The 20,093-nt window shown below is 44.7% G+C and overlaps 1 protein-coding gene across 14 annotated transcripts in view; it reads right to left on the bottom strand.

Annotated features, from left to right (window-relative positions):
• Window positions 1-20,093, bottom strand: part of SETD3 (SET domain containing 3, actin N3(tau)-histidine methyltransferase) — a 77,238-nt gene that overhangs the window by 9,864 nt on the left and 47,281 nt on the right. For all 14 annotated transcript variants that reach the window (XR_011250333.1, XR_011250331.1, XR_011250332.1 and 11 more), the window contains 2 exons: window positions 4,636-4,694; window positions 3,674-3,788 (listed from right to left, as the gene is read on the bottom strand). Coding sequence is in view for 11 of the 14 variants with exons in the window: in XM_069559727.1 (XP_069415828.1) it covers window positions 3,674-3,788; window positions 4,636-4,694 (174 nt within the window). In the remaining 3 variants the exon portion in view is untranslated. The remainder of the gene's footprint in view (window positions 1-3,673; window positions 3,789-4,635; window positions 4,695-20,093) is intronic.

Below are 20,093 nucleotides of genomic sequence, written 5' to 3' on the forward strand. Positions count from 1 at the left end.
TGGTGCTCTTCTTTGCCTTCATAAAAAAAGATCCAAATCTTGGAGCAAGGCCAGTTTTCAAGGAGCCTTGTGCCTCCTTACGGCCTCTGGAACTGCCACTCTGGCCACTGTCCCCACTCCCTCGTGCTTGCAGCTACCTTCAGCCCCTGTTCAGCCTGAGCCCTGGCCTCTCTGGAGGCCTCCCTTCATCCCACCTTCCCTCCATGCCCCCCAAAACCCCTCCCACCCCACAGCAGGGCATTTATCTGTGTACCTGCCCCTGCCAGCCAGACCTGCAGCCAAACCCTTCTCACCTCTGGGCCTACAGCTTGGCTCATGGTGCCTAACACCTGACACTGCCCCTGCCCTCCACAACATCTGCCTGACAAAGCAACCTCCAGTGGGGGAAAAACACGGCCCCTCAGGGCAGCCCCCCATATCTTAAAGGGTCTGTGCGTGTAAACTCAGTCACTTCAGTTGTGTCCAGTGCTGTGTGGCCCCATGGACTGTAGCCCGCCAGGTTCCTCTGTCCATGGGATTTCCCAGGCAATAATACTGGAGTGGGGTGCCATTTCCTTCTGCAGGGGACCTTCCCAACCCAGGGATCGTACCTGCATCTGCTGCATTGGCAGGTGGACTCTTTACCCTCTAAGCCACCAGGGAAGCCCTAGAGTGTCTCTAAATGCTCATTAACAAGTCTGATCTCCCCATTCTATCCCAGGGAATCAGAATTCAAGACAGCTTCACATGCTATTTCCTAATAAAGGTGTCAACAGCTCAAAAGATTACTTCTGAGTCTAGGGAAAGGCAGGTCAGACACCACTACTCTCTAAACCCAGCATCCCCAAAACCAATGGCTGAGTAGACACACACCGAGAAATCTGAACACTTGTGATCTGCAAAGACCAGTGAGAAACAGGAAAGCGATGGGCACGTCATGAAGCCAGCTGTCCCAGCTCATTCCACTCACAGACCAGCTTAACCCTGGATAAAGGGAGTCATGGCCTGAGTGGGCAGCAGGGCAGTCAGTGCAGAGGCCCCGCAGTCGGCATGTGGGGGTTCCAGGGTCACAGGCCAAGCAGGCACTTTTCTGCCACTGCAAACACCTGGGCTTCCACCTTGAGACTGAAGCCTGATGCGCACCTAAATGTTTCAGACTTTTCAACACTCAAGCGAAAGGCCTTGGGGAAGAACCTCCCTCAGTTCTGCCTGAACCTCCCAATGCCCTCTCATCCCGACTGTCAGAGGCACGACTCAAACCCAAGGGCTGATCGTCCAACATGCTCCACCTGTGGGCACCAGTACAGGGGCCCTGAACGGATGGGAAGCGGCCTTCTCTGTATAAACGGACCGACCTCAGGGAAGGGCGGGCAGCCCGGCGCCCCCCAGTTCTGACCCAGGCACGCAGAATTCAGATACAGCTCAACACGACGGAACGCCTGGAGCCTTGTCTGTGTGCTTCTCCCAGTGGATGGGAGTGGTTCCCTGCGCCAGGCTCCGGCCAGCCCGGGGCAGCCACCCAGCCAGCCCCTTCCTTCCTCACAACCTTCCTCGCTGCTGCTGGCTTGGAATCACTGTCACAGAACCTGACTCTCCCATTCCCTCCCCCGTACCCAGGTGCAGGCACGCTGTCAGAAGCGCACGGCGTTGCCCGGTTACTGATTTCTGTCTCCTCCCTCAGTGGCAATCAGATCAGACAGACAACGGCTGTCAGGACAGACACACATAGAGAAGAAATCTACTGTCTGAAAAGCTAAGCCTTAATTTAAAATACCTCACTTTAAAAAAGAGATTAACTGTTCAGATGTATGACATGCAACTTCACAGTGTTAAAATAGATTCTGAAATCCTCCCAGACAGAATTTCCCATGAAGTCTTACAATTACGATGGCAAACAGTTCAACAAAGGTGCAGCAGAAAGAATTAAGTATGTGGAGAAAGTAACCACTGGAAGGAAAAGTACTAACATCTCACATGAGCCTTCTCAAGGTCAGCAGTGTTCCTGCCCGGGCTGCGGTGGCTTAAAGATTTGGCGAATAGTGTAGAAAAAGACAGCATGAGCAGTCATCATCAATTCAGTAATTTTATTACGAGATAAACTTTTTTTTTAACTTTTAGAGGGAAAATGTGAGTAGTGTACATGAAAGCAACATAAAACCAGTCTGTGTGTGAGCATGTGAAGAGGCGAAGGCATGGAGAGATTCTTAGGAAGCCAGCGGCCAGCTGCCCAGGAGCCACTGAGTGGAGCAGACCACGGGGCCTGAGACCGGCGGGCACCCTGAGTCTCACCTTGCAGAGGCTTCTGCTCTGTTTCACAGGTTTTATTTACAATAAATGTGTGCTTCTTACATTTTAGAAAGAAAAGAATAAACCCCAATAATCAATCAAGTCTAGGAACCAACGCCTTAATCCAAAAGAAGAAAAAAAAATGCTACAGCCAAAGATTAAAAGCTATTTGAAAATTCTTAAAACTTCAATATGATAATCAGTTCGAACAGCTCCGAAAGAGCAAAACCTAAAATTTTATTATTAGTGAAAATAAATGATAAGATATGCTAAGAACACCTCAAAACGGCTAATTAAGCATATCTAAATTAAGGCGAAAGTACAATTTTAAAAGTCTCGTTATTTCTTCTCTACAGTTTAAGAGTGTACTGGTTGCTAGACCTTCCCAGATTAGCACTAGGGTGTTCTATCTTAAGTGTTTGGCAAACGTTACATGTGTTCTGGCCATTTTGTGGAATTACATGTAAAATACTCATTTGCAGCATTTTTCTAATCTATTTATAATACTGCTAATAATAACAAAGAAAGCTGACAGTGAGAAAAGATGAACAAAAAACTAATCAAACCAGTATATGATTATAACATACAAGTTCAAAACATCCTGAAGTTGACTACCTTTCCGACACTGATTTCAGGAAACCTCTCTCGGACGCCATCTCTGCACAGAGCAGCACTCTCTTCTGTGGCTCACGGCTGAAAGCACGCTGAGCCACAGAGGCAGGCTCCTCTGTGCGTCCTGACTAACCATCATCGCGGCATCTCCCTGTCTCCTTAGCGTCCTCTGAGGCCAAGTGCACCTGCCCCGCCCCATCGCCAGGGGCACCAGGACAATTAACACCAGGTTAATCGAGGGGGCCAAGGACATGTCCACCCATCAGCTGAAGGAGTGGGCCAGGGGACAGAAGAGAATCAGAGAAGCTTAAAGAACTGAAAATCAGTCAGCAAGGACAGAAAACCAGCAACACAGAAGCAAACAGCAGGAAGAAGATAGGTTTCTTTTTTTTTTTTTTTTTTCAATAAATCAGTATTTTGAAAAGAATCAGGAAAAAGAAACTTTGGTTTAGCCTGTGGTCCTTAGATAAGAAAATGTATGTCTAGGCTTAGCACATAAATGCTGTTCATTGTGGCTTCTGAAACTGACATAAGACTCCCGTTTTCAGGATTAAGTAATAAACACAGGGAGAAAACCCCTAGCCTCTACTCAAGGCGGGCAGGGCAGGTGGCAGGTTTGGTTCCGTTTGCTCCTCTGGGAGGGGAGGTCTGGGAGGGGAGGTCGAGGAGAGTGACCTGAGGCAGCCCGCCCCATCCCGACTATACGACTATACGACCCAGGAGGGGCGGTGGGGAGAGTCACCTGAGGCAGCCCGCCCCGTTCCAACCACACACGACCCGGGCAGTGGGTGCTCACCAGGCCGCTGGTGTGGTTGCACATGTCCCACAGGGGGATAAGCGCGAGGGTCACCCGGGAGCCGTCCTCCGTGGGAATCTGGTTTTGTCGAGTCATAACAGAAGAGACCGCCCACCTGCAATAATCCGAAGAAAAGAGGCTGATTAGGGCTGGCACATCAGAGAGCCCAGGGCAGTCACAGGTACCTGACTTCTCAAAATCCTTTCCTAAGTTGCAAAGGTGACAAGTGGCCACCTTCGTCGTCATTTACAATTTACTTTTAGAGTTGGGGGGTGGAGTACGGGTATGGAAGGAAAGGAAGCCAAGGGCAATCAAGGAGTCAGCGGTTAAGGGTGGGGGGTGTTTCTGGGGGAGAAAGTGGCCTGGAAGGAGGGCTGGCTGAGACCAGGGCTGGTCAGTCCCCTGCAGGTCCCAAGCTGGGCGGCCAGGGGGACCCCAGGCCTCCTTCACACAAACACTGACTCTGTTCCTATTTGGAGCCTCAGTGAAAAGCAAGCAATGTAACTCCTTTCTGATCAGAAATCCTCTAAGAATGCTTCAAAATGTGGAATGCTATTTTTTACTATGCTGTGCACTACACTGAATCTTTTTGTTTAAAAAAAAAAAAAAAAAAGCCCCTACTTCAAAGCACTAAAATAGTCTACTTAGAAAGAAAAAAGATCCCCAGGACCTCCCCACACTAATGTTAATCTCAGGCAGCGCTTGGCTACAACAACTAATACCCACCAATACAGGTTATTGGAAATTTCCACATGGCTATGAAAATGCGGCTACTTACCCCAGCTATCCGGGGTAACTTGGGAAAGACTTCTTTTTTAAAAAGGTTTTAAATGGTCATGCAAACCACTTCTTATCAAAGCTCTTTGCACATCTGAGACCCCAAATTCACTCAGGAACCACCCTCCAGCACATGCCTCATCCACATACACCACCCCCGCCCCATCACCCTCCCACACACCAACCTGTAGTCCTCGTAAGTGAAGGAGTCCTTCAAGGGCAGTTTGTGGGCATGAGGATGGGTCTGGGAATGAGGAAGTTTTAGCAAGCAGAAGTGAAAAGAGAAAAAGGGAAGACAGAAATCAGTCAGCAGAATTTCATTATTTAGCTGCCTAACAGATCCTAACAAGAGCCAAATGAAGCAGGAGGCGTCCAGCCGCGCTACTGAGGGCTCATCGTGCTATTATGCGCTCATACATCACTGTCAACTTAATTTGTTGTGCCCAGCAGCCGCCATAAATCTGCTGCTTGTATTCTGATACCAGGGCCCACAGACAAGGCACACAAATAAAATTTAAGGTGGACTGAGTTTACAAAAGGTAGGCACACCCACACGGTGAGTATCTGATCAACATAGAAACCCAGAGCCCAAGTCAGGTCCCACCTGCCTCCACATCCTGTCCCATACTGTGCTGGACAGCCCTTACGAAGAGTCCAAAGCTCTTCTTACCTCAGTAAAAGGAGCAAATAAAGGTACTCAAATAAACTGAAACTTCTCTCATTAATCTCTGACTTCAAATCATTTAGAAGGAAATCAACTTGTTATGTGCAAATGAATCACACACATGGCAGATGCAGCTCAAATACAGAAAATCAAGAAAAAGGACAGTTCTGTAAATTATGAATTAAATGTTACAAACAAATATAATGAAGATAAAATTGAGATTGGCACATTTAAACTTCACTACTTTTTTTTCCCTCTAGACAAAAGATGATTTGATAAAAATATCCCAAATTTCACACATTGGAGAAAATTTTAAACATCTCAGGTTCTCGCTCCATAATACTCTCCCCACACACACCTTAGACCTTTCGAGCACTTAAAAAACTTTGTCTCAATTAAGAAATTAAAAGCTGTAACGGTATAATTTTAATCTTCGGTTTCCATTACAGGCTGATAGACAGATTGCAGTAAGTGATCAAATGAGCAAATGGTGATTTCTGAGGCACCCGTGCAATCGGCTGCACTGTCTCTGCACCGCTGTTAATGCATGAAGCCCCACGTAGCATGCAGTTTTTACTCGACGCACTAGCATCACAAGTGCACGGCAATTTATCATCGCTCACTGTAATGTACTCGCTGGCACCGGCACGCAGGACAGTGGGGGATGAGGCAAAAGTGGCTCAAACCGTAAATCAATTAGAAAACAAAAGCTGGTGCTCCGCGCGCAATTTTAGGCAAATTATGTATTACAAGAGGCTGCCAATTGGGTGCTAGCTCCCAGGTGCCTGCTTCTTCCCTCTAACCCTCAACCCAGTTTTAACCCTTTGGAAGAAAAGTCAACAAAAGGAAATACAGTCACACAATATTGTGATGTTGTAATAATAACAATGTGATAATAATAAAAATGAAATTAAAGAAGATGCAATTTAACATAAAAATAACCTATTCCCCAGGGGCATTCTCTTGCTGCATTGTCTAACTAGGAAGATGAGGCAATCCTGTCTCTGGTTCAAGCACAGGAGAAGCTTCTCATTACCTCTTCTTTGAATAGATGAAATGTAAGGCTGTGCTCCAAGACTCCTAAAGATGCTTTCCATTTAAATATGGAACTTGACCACAACGGTGCTCGTGTTTTTTTCTCATAAAAGTACAAATTCAGCAGACAGGAACTTCCCTACACCCCAAACTGTGGTAAGTATCATAGAAAAGCTTCCAAATTTTAAAGAAAGAGAATTCTATTGCTAGAATTTCCTTTCACTTATAATGAAATGAAGTTTCTCATAGACTGACACACTAGAAATGTGGCACAGCCCATCTCTCCTCCAACTCTAGGTGGGAAAGCATTGCTGCTTTTGTTATTTTAAAATATTTTAAGTTCATTTAAACTGTGTAACGCACCACGTTCAAAGTTGGTAAATTCCAACGCTAAAACCATAAGTATTAAAAATTTCACCCCTCTCCCTCAAAAAGTTTGACTTATTGGAGAAAGATGAGTTTTCAAAATTAGAACGCTGAATGTCACAATGACTTGAGGAAGAATGCTCCAGACACTCAAACATCTTTAAATAGCTTTGGACTCTACGAAAACTCTTCAAACAAGGGCCACCTCCCTAAGGGCCAAAAAGATGGAAAATTAACTCTCAAAAATGTCTCCCTTCCTACTATTTATATACATTTCTTACCAAAAATACAAGTTCATGTTCACTGTCCTGATGGTCATAAAGAAAACTCAAGGAAAAAAAATGTGCAAATGCTTTCTGCAGATTAATTTTGAAGATTATTTTTGCTGTAGAGTTATGTAATATTTGCAGAATCTCTTAGAAACAGTTGTTCTTATGTGCTTAAAAAATAAGGTGTGCCCACTGTACGTAATTCTGGTTTAAAAAAATATTTATATTCTGCCAAACACATTCACTTAACAGACCGAAGCGGAATTTGAGGCTATAGAGAAAGGCAAGTAACTGCCACTTCAATGGGGCTCTCACTACTGTGACACCAGCGCCACCTACTGGCATCATAGTGGAATACATTAGAGCTGCAGGATTCTTGAATTAACAGTTACTTCTCAGGGTGTGAGGCTTCAGAGCAACTTATCCTAAACCCAAACTGGGTTTATCCAGAGTGGTTACTAGCTCAGCTTCACTCAAGAGAAATTTGGTTTGTTAAAAATAAAAAATCTAACCTGCCCCTTTAGATTATTATATAATAGTTTTACAAGAATCTTAAAACATTCAAATATTGAAATGATTTGCATGGGTGAAAAACATTTAACTTTAAATTTAAGTATTTTCACACATCTTGAAAAAATAAACAGGAATAAGACATGTGTCTATTCCAGACACTGTTTAAACTCTGGACAGATTTTTTTTTTAACACATTAAGTGTCAAGGTTTAAAAATACATCTTCCAAAAATTACAATATTAATCTGAAGTTACTTGCAAGTTCCTAAAAATGTTCTTGGATGAAACCTACTACACTTATACTCTATGGGGAGGATACCCGAACATTTCGCACTTTATAGAGCAAAATCGGGTAACGGTTTTGCTTATCTCCAGTAGAAGACAGTCCTAACATGTACCTTAAAAATAGAAATCTAAATGAAAGCAGAAAATGTGGCTAATTGATTTAAGTTGAGATAGCTCTTTCCAGGATGTACCTACCTACACACTGGATGGTGAGGGGCTGTCTGGCTTGGACAACAGTGGCCCCATAAACACAGTTTAGAAACCAGCCATAGATTTTCTGCAGACTTTTAAAGTGATTGATATTTTCACTTTCTTATGCATTATAAATATTCGAAGTTGAGATATGAACAGTTGCTGAAGCTCATGGTGAGACCTGAAGCCCTACAGAGCTCACTTTTAAAAGAGGATTCTTGTTTGCTTATGTCAAGCCCAGCAGCCCAGGGAAGCCCTCCCCAGTCCCTCTTCTAGTGGAGGAGGCGTTCCAGATGAGACACAATAATACTGTACCTAGTACAAAATAATCACTGTGTTTGGGAAAGATTAATATCTAAAATCGTTTGTTTGGCTTCAATAAAAAGAAGTAATATTGCTAAATATGTAAGTATGACATTTTGAAGAATTTACCATATTGCATGGGTCTGGTAGCTATGCTTAAGGAAATTAAAAACCACTACAGTCAGCATATTTCATCCTTATTAAAGTTCTGTCTTGAACTATCACTCACATAAAACAAAAATAAACCAAGAAGAAATTTAAATAAAAAACCTATGGATTATAAGAGTTTGAATATGAAAAAAATGAACAATATTCTGGCTTAAAAAAATTGATTTAGCATGCAGCTTCTCTTTATAGTCCCTTGATAAAAATGAAATCTCCCTAACAAACACTTAATAAAACCTGTCAGTATCTCTAGAAAGAAAAATGACACAAATGCATTAAGTATTAAATACCCTTGGAAAAAGTCACATATTCCATGAATTTTTGATGTACTATCTTGACATTAATGTAAAACCTTGATATTTATAATTGACAGATATTTAATAAAGTATAAAAGAAGATGGCTGCTGTGTAGCATGCAAATTCCTCAGGTTGATCAGAAATGAAAGATAGTCATGTACTTAAAACTAAATAAACAGTTAATATGTGCTGCACGAATCAGCTGCAGTCTTATTTTAAGCTCACACAACAAACCTTCGCAGAGAAGCAAAATAAGCAGAATTCATTATTATGTGAATTCCTAATTCAAAAGCATCTCGTATGTGAAACGGTTCTGAAACAGCTCTGCACATGAAACAAAATACCTTCGAGTTAAAGTTGGTTTTTGTTTTTAACATTTGACAGTAAACATTTCAAAAATAAAGATAAGCACTTTCAGAACTACATGGAAAGGTATTTCCTAAAACAATTCTTTAAAAAAACACACACACACACATTTATCTGGAAGAAAGATTCAACATCCTCTAAGGAAATTTAAAAAAATAAATAAAAGGATTAAAACACACAAATGGTCTCTAGAACATAAACACTTCTCAAAACTAGATCTTTACTTTTCTAAAAAATACTCATCTCTAACCTTAACCAGTTTTTATATGGAAACTGAGTTGAATACATTTAATAATCACCTTCCATGAGGCATTGAAATATATTTAAAAGTAGCACAGTTCAAAAAAAAAGACTCCTAAAAACTGTATTTTTAAAAATTTATAGTCTGCTATAATATATTATCAGTTGTTAATTTGAAAAATATATACGGTAGTTCAGCGACTTATTAACAGTTCTATAGTACCAAGAATGACCAAATACAATTTAGAAATTATACCTAGTTTGCTGATTAAAAACCATAGCAGCACGTAATTAGAACTTTCCAACTATAATACGTCACAGGTTGTATTTGGCATACATACTAAAAGGCAGGGGACAGGGAGGAGGAGAAGGAAAATTTACACTTAGAACACTGAGGTTCCCCTGCTGGCTCCAAAAGCAGGCTAATTAGAAGCAGCGTGTTAGGCAGCGATTTCTAGTAAGTCCGTCAACCCTCCTGCTCATATTTCTTTTTCTAAGTGGATAGAACACAGTTTAACAGAATGACAAATTGCAAAATATCTATTGAATTTAGAATTTAGTTTTGATGACCATAAATCAGAATCAAAGCACGCTTGGTTCATATATTTGGCTCTTGAGGGAAAAAAATCAATTTTTAAGACTTTTATTTTTAAACACACATTACATCCAACTCTTAAGGAAATTTTTCATCATAAAGTTCTCTGAACTCACTCAATATGATCAAATAAATACATCAATACACATTAAATTTAAACTGCTTGCTTTTTGCTTATATATATGTATTTAATTTCTATGGCAAATATGTATTACCTTAAAATAAAAAATTTTATTTAATTATGAAAATTAGATGAGTGGAGAAACATCAACACTGTTCCATAAATTTATAAAATTACTTTACAATGGAAGAATTTTTTTTAATTGAAACACTGAAATCTATAACCTACATCCAGTTTAGATTAAACTGAAATCTACAAAACACTGCAAAAAATATGCCTGTTTAAAAACTTTATTGGTTACCATTTGTATTCCCTGAAGAGGGGCAATTGGCCATGAATCAAATTTAGTCATAGTCAATCTATACTTTGTCAATCATTTGTTCACTCAACAAATATTCATTGACTCCAAAAAGAGACGAACAGGTTAGGGCTAGAAATTCAACACACATTGTCTTTACTGTCTGCCTTGAGGTGCACAGCACTCTGAGAGGTGGATGCTGTCACCACTCTCAGGGGGGCTTGCCTGGCAGCAGTCAGATAACCGGCTTTAAAAGAAGGGTGAAGCCAGGACACCCAGCCCTGTGCCCTTCTCCCACCGTGTGTGTGTGTGTGTGTGTGCGCGTGCGTGCGTGCGTGCGTGTGTGTGTGTGTACACACATGCACATTTGGTTTATGTTTCTTGGCCCAAGGAGGCGTGGGGGGCAGGGGCCGTGTCTTGTCTGACCACTTGGAGATCCCCAGTGTCTTGCGGGCGCCTCACTGCCTGCCCACCCCGGTGAGAGGCAAACACTCCACCTGCCCTTTGCGGAGCTGCCATGGCGCTTACAGGATTTCTTCTGCATGAACCCACTGTGGTCTCCATGACAGGTGAGCAGACGAGAGGCAGCACCAGGGTTGCCAGGCAAGTTGGCTGTGACCAGATTACAGCCCTGGGTTATCTGGTCTCCACGTTCCTCTTCAGAGGGCCATGCCCCATGGGCACCCCTGCCACCCAGAGAAACCGCCCACATGCTTCCAGAGAAGCTGGTCTGGATTTCCTCGCTTCTGTATTCCATCTCTTATGAATGGAATATTTTTCTACAATAGGGCCAAAGGATCTTCTCTGTTTTTTGTTTCCCCCAAATCTATCTTCAAACACATTTACTCGAGAAAGCTCTACTTTAAAAATCTGTGGAATCTAAAAAAATGGCTCAGATGAACTTACTTGCAGGGCAGGAACAGAGGCACAGATGTAGAGAATGGCCGTGATGATACGGGAGGGGTGCAAAGAGGATCAGGATGAACTGGGAGGCCGGGACGCACATATACACGCTCCCACGTGTACAGCAGATCGCTAGAGGGAAGCCGCTGTGTAGCATAGGGAGCCCAGCTCAGTGCTCCATGATGACCCAGAGCAGTGGGAGGGAGTCTCAAAATGGAGGAGATGCATGTATACATATAACTGATTCACTTCGCTCTACAGCAGAAACCAACACAACATTATAAAGCAACTATACTCCAGTTAAAAAAACAAGAACCCACTAAGGAGCAAAATGGCCCAAGCCCAGCTGCTCCCTGTTCCAGATGGTCAGCAAATGTCCCTCCAGCACACTCCGAAGCACCCCAGCAGAGGAACATCTTTAAACAGCGCTGTCCTTCCTGGCCACCTCAAAGGACCTGACCCCGAGCCTGTGAATCTGAAAAGGGGGCCAGACAAGAGACCTCTATCTTCTAAGCTCTTAAATCTTTTGGCTTCTTTGCCTTTGACACTCCTCTCCCCCAAATACCTCAATCTACAGATCAACGTAACGACTCTAAACCATGATAGTACCTCTTTTCTGGTCTGCAAAAAGATAACAACTCCAAAGCAATATTTGCAACTTCTCAACTTATCACCAAAGAAACCAGAAAAAAAATAGAATGATAAAAAGCAGCTATCATTTTAGATGAATATACCTGCATCAAAAAAGCAGGCCAGAATTATTTATCATCAGCTTCACAGTATTCTACTTTTTATTTCAGCTACTTTAGATTTTAACAATTCAGGATAGAGTCTGTGGACTCTAAGTAAATCAAGCTAGCATGATCGGAGCCACCAGGCATTCATAAGAGGAGAGAATTCTGACCACCATGATGAAGCCCACCTTCTGGACTGACATTCAGAGATGGAAACAGACCTTGTCCCAGAAAAGGTCAGAGTCAGAGGAACTGAAAAGGAAGGAGGGAGGGACTGCTGTCCAGTCGCTAGGTCGTCTCTGGCTCTTTGCAACTCCAGACTGCAGCACGCCGGGCTCCTCTGTCCTCCTCTGTCCACTAGTTTTCAGAATTTGCTCCAATTCATATCCATTTAGTTGGTGATGCTATTAACCACCACAATTTGCTAAGCATTCAGTGCAAGGAACTCTTGTGAACTTGCCATGTATTATATAATTTAATCATCTTGCTTCCTAGGAAATAGGCACTATTATTGGGCCCACTCTACTGCTGCAAAAACTGAGGGACAGAGAAATCAACAGTGTGTCCAAGGTTATAACCCAGTTAATAAATGACAGGGACGGGATAACGGCCAGGCAAGAGTTTTCCGGAGTTTACTGAAAGGCATAGAATAATCAGCTGTCACACTTTAATAAATTAAGTTCTGATACAGTAAGTACACTTTTTCTTGTTGAAATGCTATAAATCCTTGGTAAATATTGCTCTCATTTAAAATGCAGCACAGAGGGCTTCCCTGGTGGCTCGGTGGTAAAGAATCGCCTGCCAAAATTCAGGAGACACAGGTTCGATCCCTGATCCAGGAAGATCCCACCTGCCATAGAGCAAGCCCAGACACCACAACCACTGAACCTCTGCTCTAGAGCCCGGGAGCCCGAGCTAGCGAAGCCGGTGTGCCTAGAGCTAGCCTGCGCTCCGCAGCGAGAGAAGGCACTGCCACGAGAAGCTTGTGCCCTGCAACTGGAGAGCAGCCCCTGCCAGCCACAACTAGAGAAAGCCCACGCAGGGACAAAGACCCAGCACAGCCGGACGAGGAAACGAATAATACAGTTTAAAAAGGTTCAGCATAAGCACAGAGGTGTTTTAAGGACATTACAAAGCTTGCTGCTGCTAAATCGCTTCAGTCGTGTCCGACTCCGTGTGACCCCATAGATGGCAGCCCACCAGGCTCCCCTGTCCCTGGGACTCTCCAGGCAAGAACACGGGAGTGGGTTGCCATTTCCTTCTCCAGTGCATGAAAGTGAAAAGTGAAAGTCACTCAGTCGTGTCCGACTCTTAGCGACCCCATAGACTGAAGCCTACCAGGCTCCTCCATCCATGGGATTCCCCAGGCAAGAGTACTGGAATGGGGTGCCACTGCCTTCTCCGTTACAAAGCTTAGAGGCAGGCAATATTAGCAAAACTAAGACTGAATCTATTATTTCCAAATTACCAGAAAGGAAACCATATTTAAAGTCATTATCTACAGTCGTGAATTCTCAGACCCAGCTTGACTTGGAGATCATCTAGCCCAATTCCCTGGTCATTCTGGACGTGAGGAACCTTGGTTCCAGAAAACACATGTGTACCAAATACATGTAGAGATGTATACTCTTTTCCTTCAATACATTTTAAAACATAGGGGTCATATTTGGAATTCACTGTCTGGTATTTTTTTGTTCATTAAAATTATGCCACATCGGTGTCCCGACAACTTCCAATGCCACATTATCTGGAACCCCTATCATTTCATGATAACTCTGAACAGCCTCTAAGACACCCCACAGCTCTAATCAATCATTAAACCAGTATCATCTCTAAGTTCTTACATAGGCACCATCTCTTTGGGCTACTTTCAATTCTCCTAGTTGTCATGGTGTTAGAAATGAACTTTGGTCCCTTAAATTTTCTTTCTTTAAGCCTAAAGGAAGTTGAAGAAGTCACAAGCAGCTAGTGAGAAATGAACCCCCAAGGTGTGCCACGGAATCTGAGGACTCACGTATTTCAGACTTGGGATTCTGATAAAGATGGGCCAACTTCTGATGCAATGCATCAATCCGAAGGATTCAGGAGGGTCCCCACAGCTGAGCAAGCCTCTGGAACCTGCACACCCTGAGGCACGTCGCAGGAGCCCACACATCACGTATGCTCTTTGTCACCAGCTGCTGTGAGTTTGCTTTGGTAAGCCCCAGTGATAACAGAATCTAGGGTAAAGGTCCCTGCAGCACACAGCCAGCTGCTGGTCACAAGGGAGGTGGTGAGGGTGCGAGGCTGAGATCACAGCGCCGAGATCAGGGCGTCTCCACCACCCGACGGCACTGGGGTGTGAGAGAGAGAACACGGCCGCTGGTGAGGGTGCTGGCCCTGCTCCATCGCAGGACCCTCCCATCCTTTCCTTTCCGACACTTAACACTGTGCTCAAGAGGGGCCTGTCAGAGAGAAAATCCCCAGCGCTATCTCCCTGCGTCCCTGTCAGTAGAGCAAAATTACAACCAACAGGAGAAGCACGGAGGCCACGGAACACGAGGTGAGCACACGCCTCTTGTCCCACGGCCCGGCACACAGGACAGCTCCCCGAACCTCCAGGAGAGAGGGACAGACAGACAGACCGAGAGAGAAGGGAGGAGGAGCAGAGGTGAACAACACAATGTCACCGGCAAAGAACTACTGCTGAGAAAAGTGCGGGAACCTTTCTGTGTCCCCGGAAAAGGGAACTTGCAAACATAGCACCCTGAGATTTGACAAAGAAAACAAATATTTAAACATTTTTTGGTAAAAAAATAATACCCCCCATTAAAATTGCAATAAATTGAATTATAGGCTATAATTTATTAGAGTCACACTAGAATGTTATTACAGTTTAAGTCAAGACAACTCACTTGACTAACCAAATATAATTTAAAATGCCCATGCCTTTGGGAAAACTAGCTGAGAGCTTTCTTTTTGATTAAGCAAAATTATTTCACATTCCGCTTCAGTTGATTAAAAAAAAAAAAATCACTCTCGTTTCAAGAGTCCGTAACTCTTTCAAGGACTGTTCTATCAAAAAATAAAAATTAAGAAAGTGGCACTAAGACGTCATTGGTATTTATTAGCTATTTCTGTACCGGCATTAAAATTTCTAAAGGAAAAGAAGTCATAAGAAAAATTCTTCTGTAGAATTGGAGTCTACCTTGAAACAAAACCGGGAATGAAACTGAGAAGGTCTAAGGGCTGACCAAGCTGTGCAAGGTCGTCTGCACCAGACTCCGCCTGGCTCCCACCTCTGACAACCAGCCAAGTGAGAGCCCAGCAGGAAAAGCAAGAAAATGCAAATCTACTTCTTTTCCCACCAAAAAAAAAAAAAATTCTTTGCCTTATATTTCCATAATTAAATGCTTTACTGATCAATAGTTATGAGATGGATTTCATTCTCGTTTTTTATCAGAGAAAATGCTGTCTCACTTTCTGAGAGTAACACCATTAAACACCATTTTGTTGGAGCAGTCAATATCTGAAAACGGATTTCCAGTGAGAGAATAGTTTAACCAGTGCACAGCTTTTAATCACTACCTATAAAACAGGCAATTATCAAATAGTTCACTTGGAGCCAAAAGCAAGGAATCGAATATATTAGCTTAAGTCACCTTCTGACGTAAGATGACTTCTGATTATAGTCAGAGATGAGAGAATATTTTAGAACTGGGTTTTGAAAACCAGGGCTAAGCCCTAACCCAGAGTCCCGAAAGTTGGGGAGCACCCCTGCTCAGGGGCAGGAACGGCAGTGAGAGAAGCGTGGGGAAGAGAGCCTGACGGGTCTGCAGGAGCTCAGGGAGGCCACGGAGGCAGGGCGGCAGGAGGGCCCAGGCAGGAGGCCAGGCGAACGGGACCCACCAGGGCGCGCTGCCGGCGGTGGGAGCACCCAGACCCAGGAGCCTGAAGATCTCTCAAGTGTGGAATATTCTTGGCAGACGACGTAAGTGAAGACAGAAGGGACAGGACGTTATCTCAGAGGCACAGGGACGTTGTGTGAACCCAGCGGCTACAGCCGGGAAGGAAGGAAGGAAAGATGGGGATGGAGAGACTGCACCCAGAGCAACATCACAAGCCCTGGGCATGGGCCACTGGGCTCGACTTAACTGCTGGCCAGGACTCCTCAGAGAGACCAAGGGAGGCGAAGACACAAAGAAATTAAGAGGGAGACAGCAAGAACAGCAAGAATGCCTGTCACTAAGTCTGAGCTCCCTCTTAGTAAAGCAGCAACGGGGGAGCCTGGGGGCAGCTCAGGGCTGTGGAGACTCTGAACCACCACCTCGGGGATGAGACGGTCAGCAAGGCACGACGAGGCATCTCTCTGGCCAGGCAGGGGTTAGCCTGTCTCAGAGCTGACGGTCCCCTGGACACTTCTGCTGATGCTCTTGGGCCTGGGAGCAGAGGCTGAGAGAGGCTGGCATGGAGGCCCGGGGTCTGCTATAAAGGGCAATGCATATGCCTCCTTCCTAACAGATGCGAGACGACAAGGGTTCAGATTTAGTCTCAAGCTACTCAGGCTGGGGAAGGCGGTGCTGAGAGAATTTCTTTCTAAACACTTAATGAATCTGCTGCAGAAAGAAAAAAACCTGTTTTCCCATCTGCACTTGCAGACGCCTATAATAAAGTGACATTTTCTAACATAGGTTTTTCTAGATCATTAGCTTTGTCAATTAAGACTCCATGCTCAGCAAAATGACCATTGTTTTTTTAGTCATCTTCTAATTTCTAAAAAAAAAAAAAAAAAAAAAGCTGCAAAACTTGGAAGTAATCTTATATATTCCTGAAAAAAAAATGTGATGTGGAAAAGAGTTTCCCCAATTTTCACAACTAGTGTTTGGTATTACTTTCCAGAGTAGACTGATTTGTCTCCTGTCCAGTGATTCACTTTGCCAACCCTAAGACAGTTTAAATTCCTCTTATTTCAAATCGTTAGATGACCTCCAGTGACCTGTGCTTTTCTAACACAGAAGTCTGCAAAATACCACCTAGCATTTGACTTCATACCATATTAAACTGCTCTTGAGTTGCTCCATTCATTCATTTAGTCACTCTCTTCTTCAGCAAATACTACCAAGTGCCTGCTCTGGAGTGAAGTGCTGTACCAGATGGGGAACAAGTGAACAGGATGTCTTGGCCTTCTACCCTCCTGGAGCTTCCTGTCTGCTGGGTAAGACAAGGTCACAGGCTGAGAGGAGGAAGGCAGAGCAGAGGGGTGATCCAGCCAGGCAGGTGGCAGGGGGTGCAGGGAGGGAGGAGGGGCAGGCAGAGGCAGCCCTGGGCTCCCCTGCTAAACCCGTCACATACGAGGAGCTGACCAACACAGACTGACCCCCGTTCACTGTTCCCACGTCCTGTTCCCACTAGGGGTCAAACCCCAAGGGGGACAATCAGTAAGACGGGCTCCCCACACTCAGGGGCAATGACATCATGGCAGGTAGGCCGTCCGGATGGGCAAAGCACGATGTGTCATGGCAGACCACATGCCGTGTGCTGGAATCACACAGAAGGGGTTGCAGGCATTGTTGGGAACAAGATCAGGCAGTGACTCATGGAGGAGGGGACACATGAATCCGGTCTCTGAGCAGGAAGGTAGGAAGCATCCTGGGCAGAGCGCATCGGCAGGTCGGTTCACAAGGAGGGGCCGAGGGTGGAAAAGCACGCGCAGAGCAACAGCAGGTGGGGGGGCGAGGGCCCTGCAGGGGAGGGTCAGGGCCCAGGGCACTGGCTCTGCAGCAGCCTCCACCATCGCTCAGCGGCCTCACCCACGACAGGAAGACAGTGCCCACACCCCTAGGTTTGCTGGTACTTGAGGAGGCATCAGTAAGTTAGCATCCTTCCAGGGAGAGGGACTTCATTTTAGTAGACGTTGGTAAATTAACAGAAATGATGAAGGTCTTCTTGGAGCTGCTTTTTAATATTTTTTTAATATTTCGGCCACACCACACAGTGCCCCAACCGGGGACTGAATCAGACCGCAGCAGTGACACTGCTGAATTCTAACCAGTGGGCCACCAGGAACTCAAAGAAGGTCTTCTTCAGGGAAAGTAGTTTACCAAAGGATGAATCAAAACGGAGCCAAGGAAATAGAGAGTATGGGGAAGACACTGGTAGTTTGTGAATCTGATCAAAACCATAGGTCCAAGGTGGGAAGACCTCAGCCACCAGCAGTAAGAACTGCGTCCCCGAGGAGCAGTGACCTGCCATCAATGGGGGGCTGGGACACGGATCCCACCCCAGTCTCCCTCAGAGGAGAGCATGCTGGCTGCAGACCGAGAGACGCCTGGGATGGAGGACCCAGAGAGCCCATGCCTGGATGCCCACACCAACCATGAGGGGACAAATGTGCACTCTTTTAAGCCTTTAAGAAACACACAAACAAAAAAATATGGGCCTGGGAGAGCTTCTCAAGGAAGTTCACACAAGCACATCCATGCCTTTTGAGTCAGGACGGGCTGGGAGCTGCTGTAGTAACAAGCGTCTTCAGTAAATGCTCACACCTTTCTGCCTTTTAGGAAAGAGGAAGTGACCGTATTTACCAGGAAAAAGGAAGATGTACCGAAAAGGGAGTAAATGACAAGGACAGGGGCATCCGGCTGCCGAGAGCACAGGCAGGAGGGCGGTCTGGACGAGGAGCGAAAGGAAGAGAAAGGAGAGGTGAAGCTATGGGGGCTCTGAGGAGAACAGGGAGGAGCCGCAGAAACGAAAGGCGGCCAGAACACCCCAACTCACCTCAGACTGGAAGCCGGAGGCTTCGCTCAGAACAAGGGGCATCTGGTCAGCTTATGACCATAATGAGTGTGGCTTCCGGTCCCTTCTGCCCCTATCTGAGCTCAGCGTTCACTCAGTCACCTGAAAACTAATACTCTATTTCAATCCTAAACTTACAGCTTTTGCAGACATCTAAGCTCTTTGAAACATATGCTATGTACTCTGAACAAAGACACTGGCTAGTTAAGATGTGATAAACAGTTGCTTCTACACTGGCAGCCTCAAACAGAATCAAGTCCAATATAGAAACCCATCTGAGTCTCTTTAATTTCCAAAGTTCCTCATGAAAATCAGGCATTCTGAAGGCCTCCATAAGGCCCATCTTATATGCTTATGGATTTATTTTGGTCTCTTCAATTCCATACACCTGTTTTGTTCTGTAAAACAGATGAAAACTGTGACACATAAAGGGGACTGTAAGATACTCTGGACAGGCTCCAACAGCAGGCTCTCTGCTATTCCAGAGTCCTACAGTCCAGGGTGCTGCTCTCCGGGCACAACATCCAGGCCTCAGCCCAGACCCACCTACCCCGAGAGCGGGTGCAGGAAGCACTGTTTTTAACAAGTTTGCAGGTGACTTACGCTCACTCGAGTTGGATCCAGGAACTGGGTGTATTGCCAGCTGCCACCAAGGAGGAGACAGTGAGGATCTCTGCTATCTGATTAAGCCCTCCCCACGCCTCGCATGTACATATGTGCACACAGATGAACGGAGGCAGAATGCAGTCTGGGAGAAGCTACATTTCACACTAAGGTTTCTGGCCCCATCTGTGTCCAGATCTGCCCACTTGAGGCTCCAGGTCATTGAAACTCTGCCAAATAGAACATATAAAACCTTAACCTTCCCCCTTAAGCTGCTGTGTATTCTTTTATCATATGTATGTATGGTTTCCAATTTTAAAAATAATTCCACTTAAAAAAAAAGAAAAAAAAGTCAAAAAGGCCTCTGACACCAAGGCCAAAGACTCAGCCACATTACTTTTTCCTCTAAAGCAATCTTAAGGATCTCTAACGTGACTCTTTTGGCCACATGACTTTTTCTCGGGATTCCTAATAATAATCGATCATCAAAATGTACTCAACATACATTTTTATCAGGTGCCAAACATCAGGCTAGGAGCAGTGGAAACAAAATCGAACAAAGTTGTTCTCATCCCTTCCGATGTTGAAAATGACCCCATTAAAGAAACTAGTGAAATTAAGCAGGTGAGTCATTCATGAACAATTAAACTCTGAATCTGCTGAGCAGTGAAGACAGGGGTAAATGCGGTGCAGCCTGGCTCACACGTCTTGTTCTTTCCCGCAGCAGGCCCTCCGTGCCAATCATCCCCCGCCTAGCTTCACAGAGCGGAGGACTACAAGCCCTGCATTGGGGACTCATCACACCAGCTTTCAGAGGCCCGGTCAGCCCGTGCAGAAAAGGGTCTGACTGAGGCAGACACTGAATTTCATTATTATCCAAATCAACTCTACAGTAATAATAAAATAATTAACGTTCATTGAG

This window comes from Ovis canadensis, chromosome 18 (genome assembly GCF_042477335.2).
Source record: "Ovis canadensis isolate MfBH-ARS-UI-01 breed Bighorn chromosome 18, ARS-UI_OviCan_v2, whole genome shotgun sequence".
Lineage (NCBI taxonomy): Eukaryota > Metazoa > Chordata > Mammalia > Artiodactyla > Bovidae > Ovis > Ovis canadensis.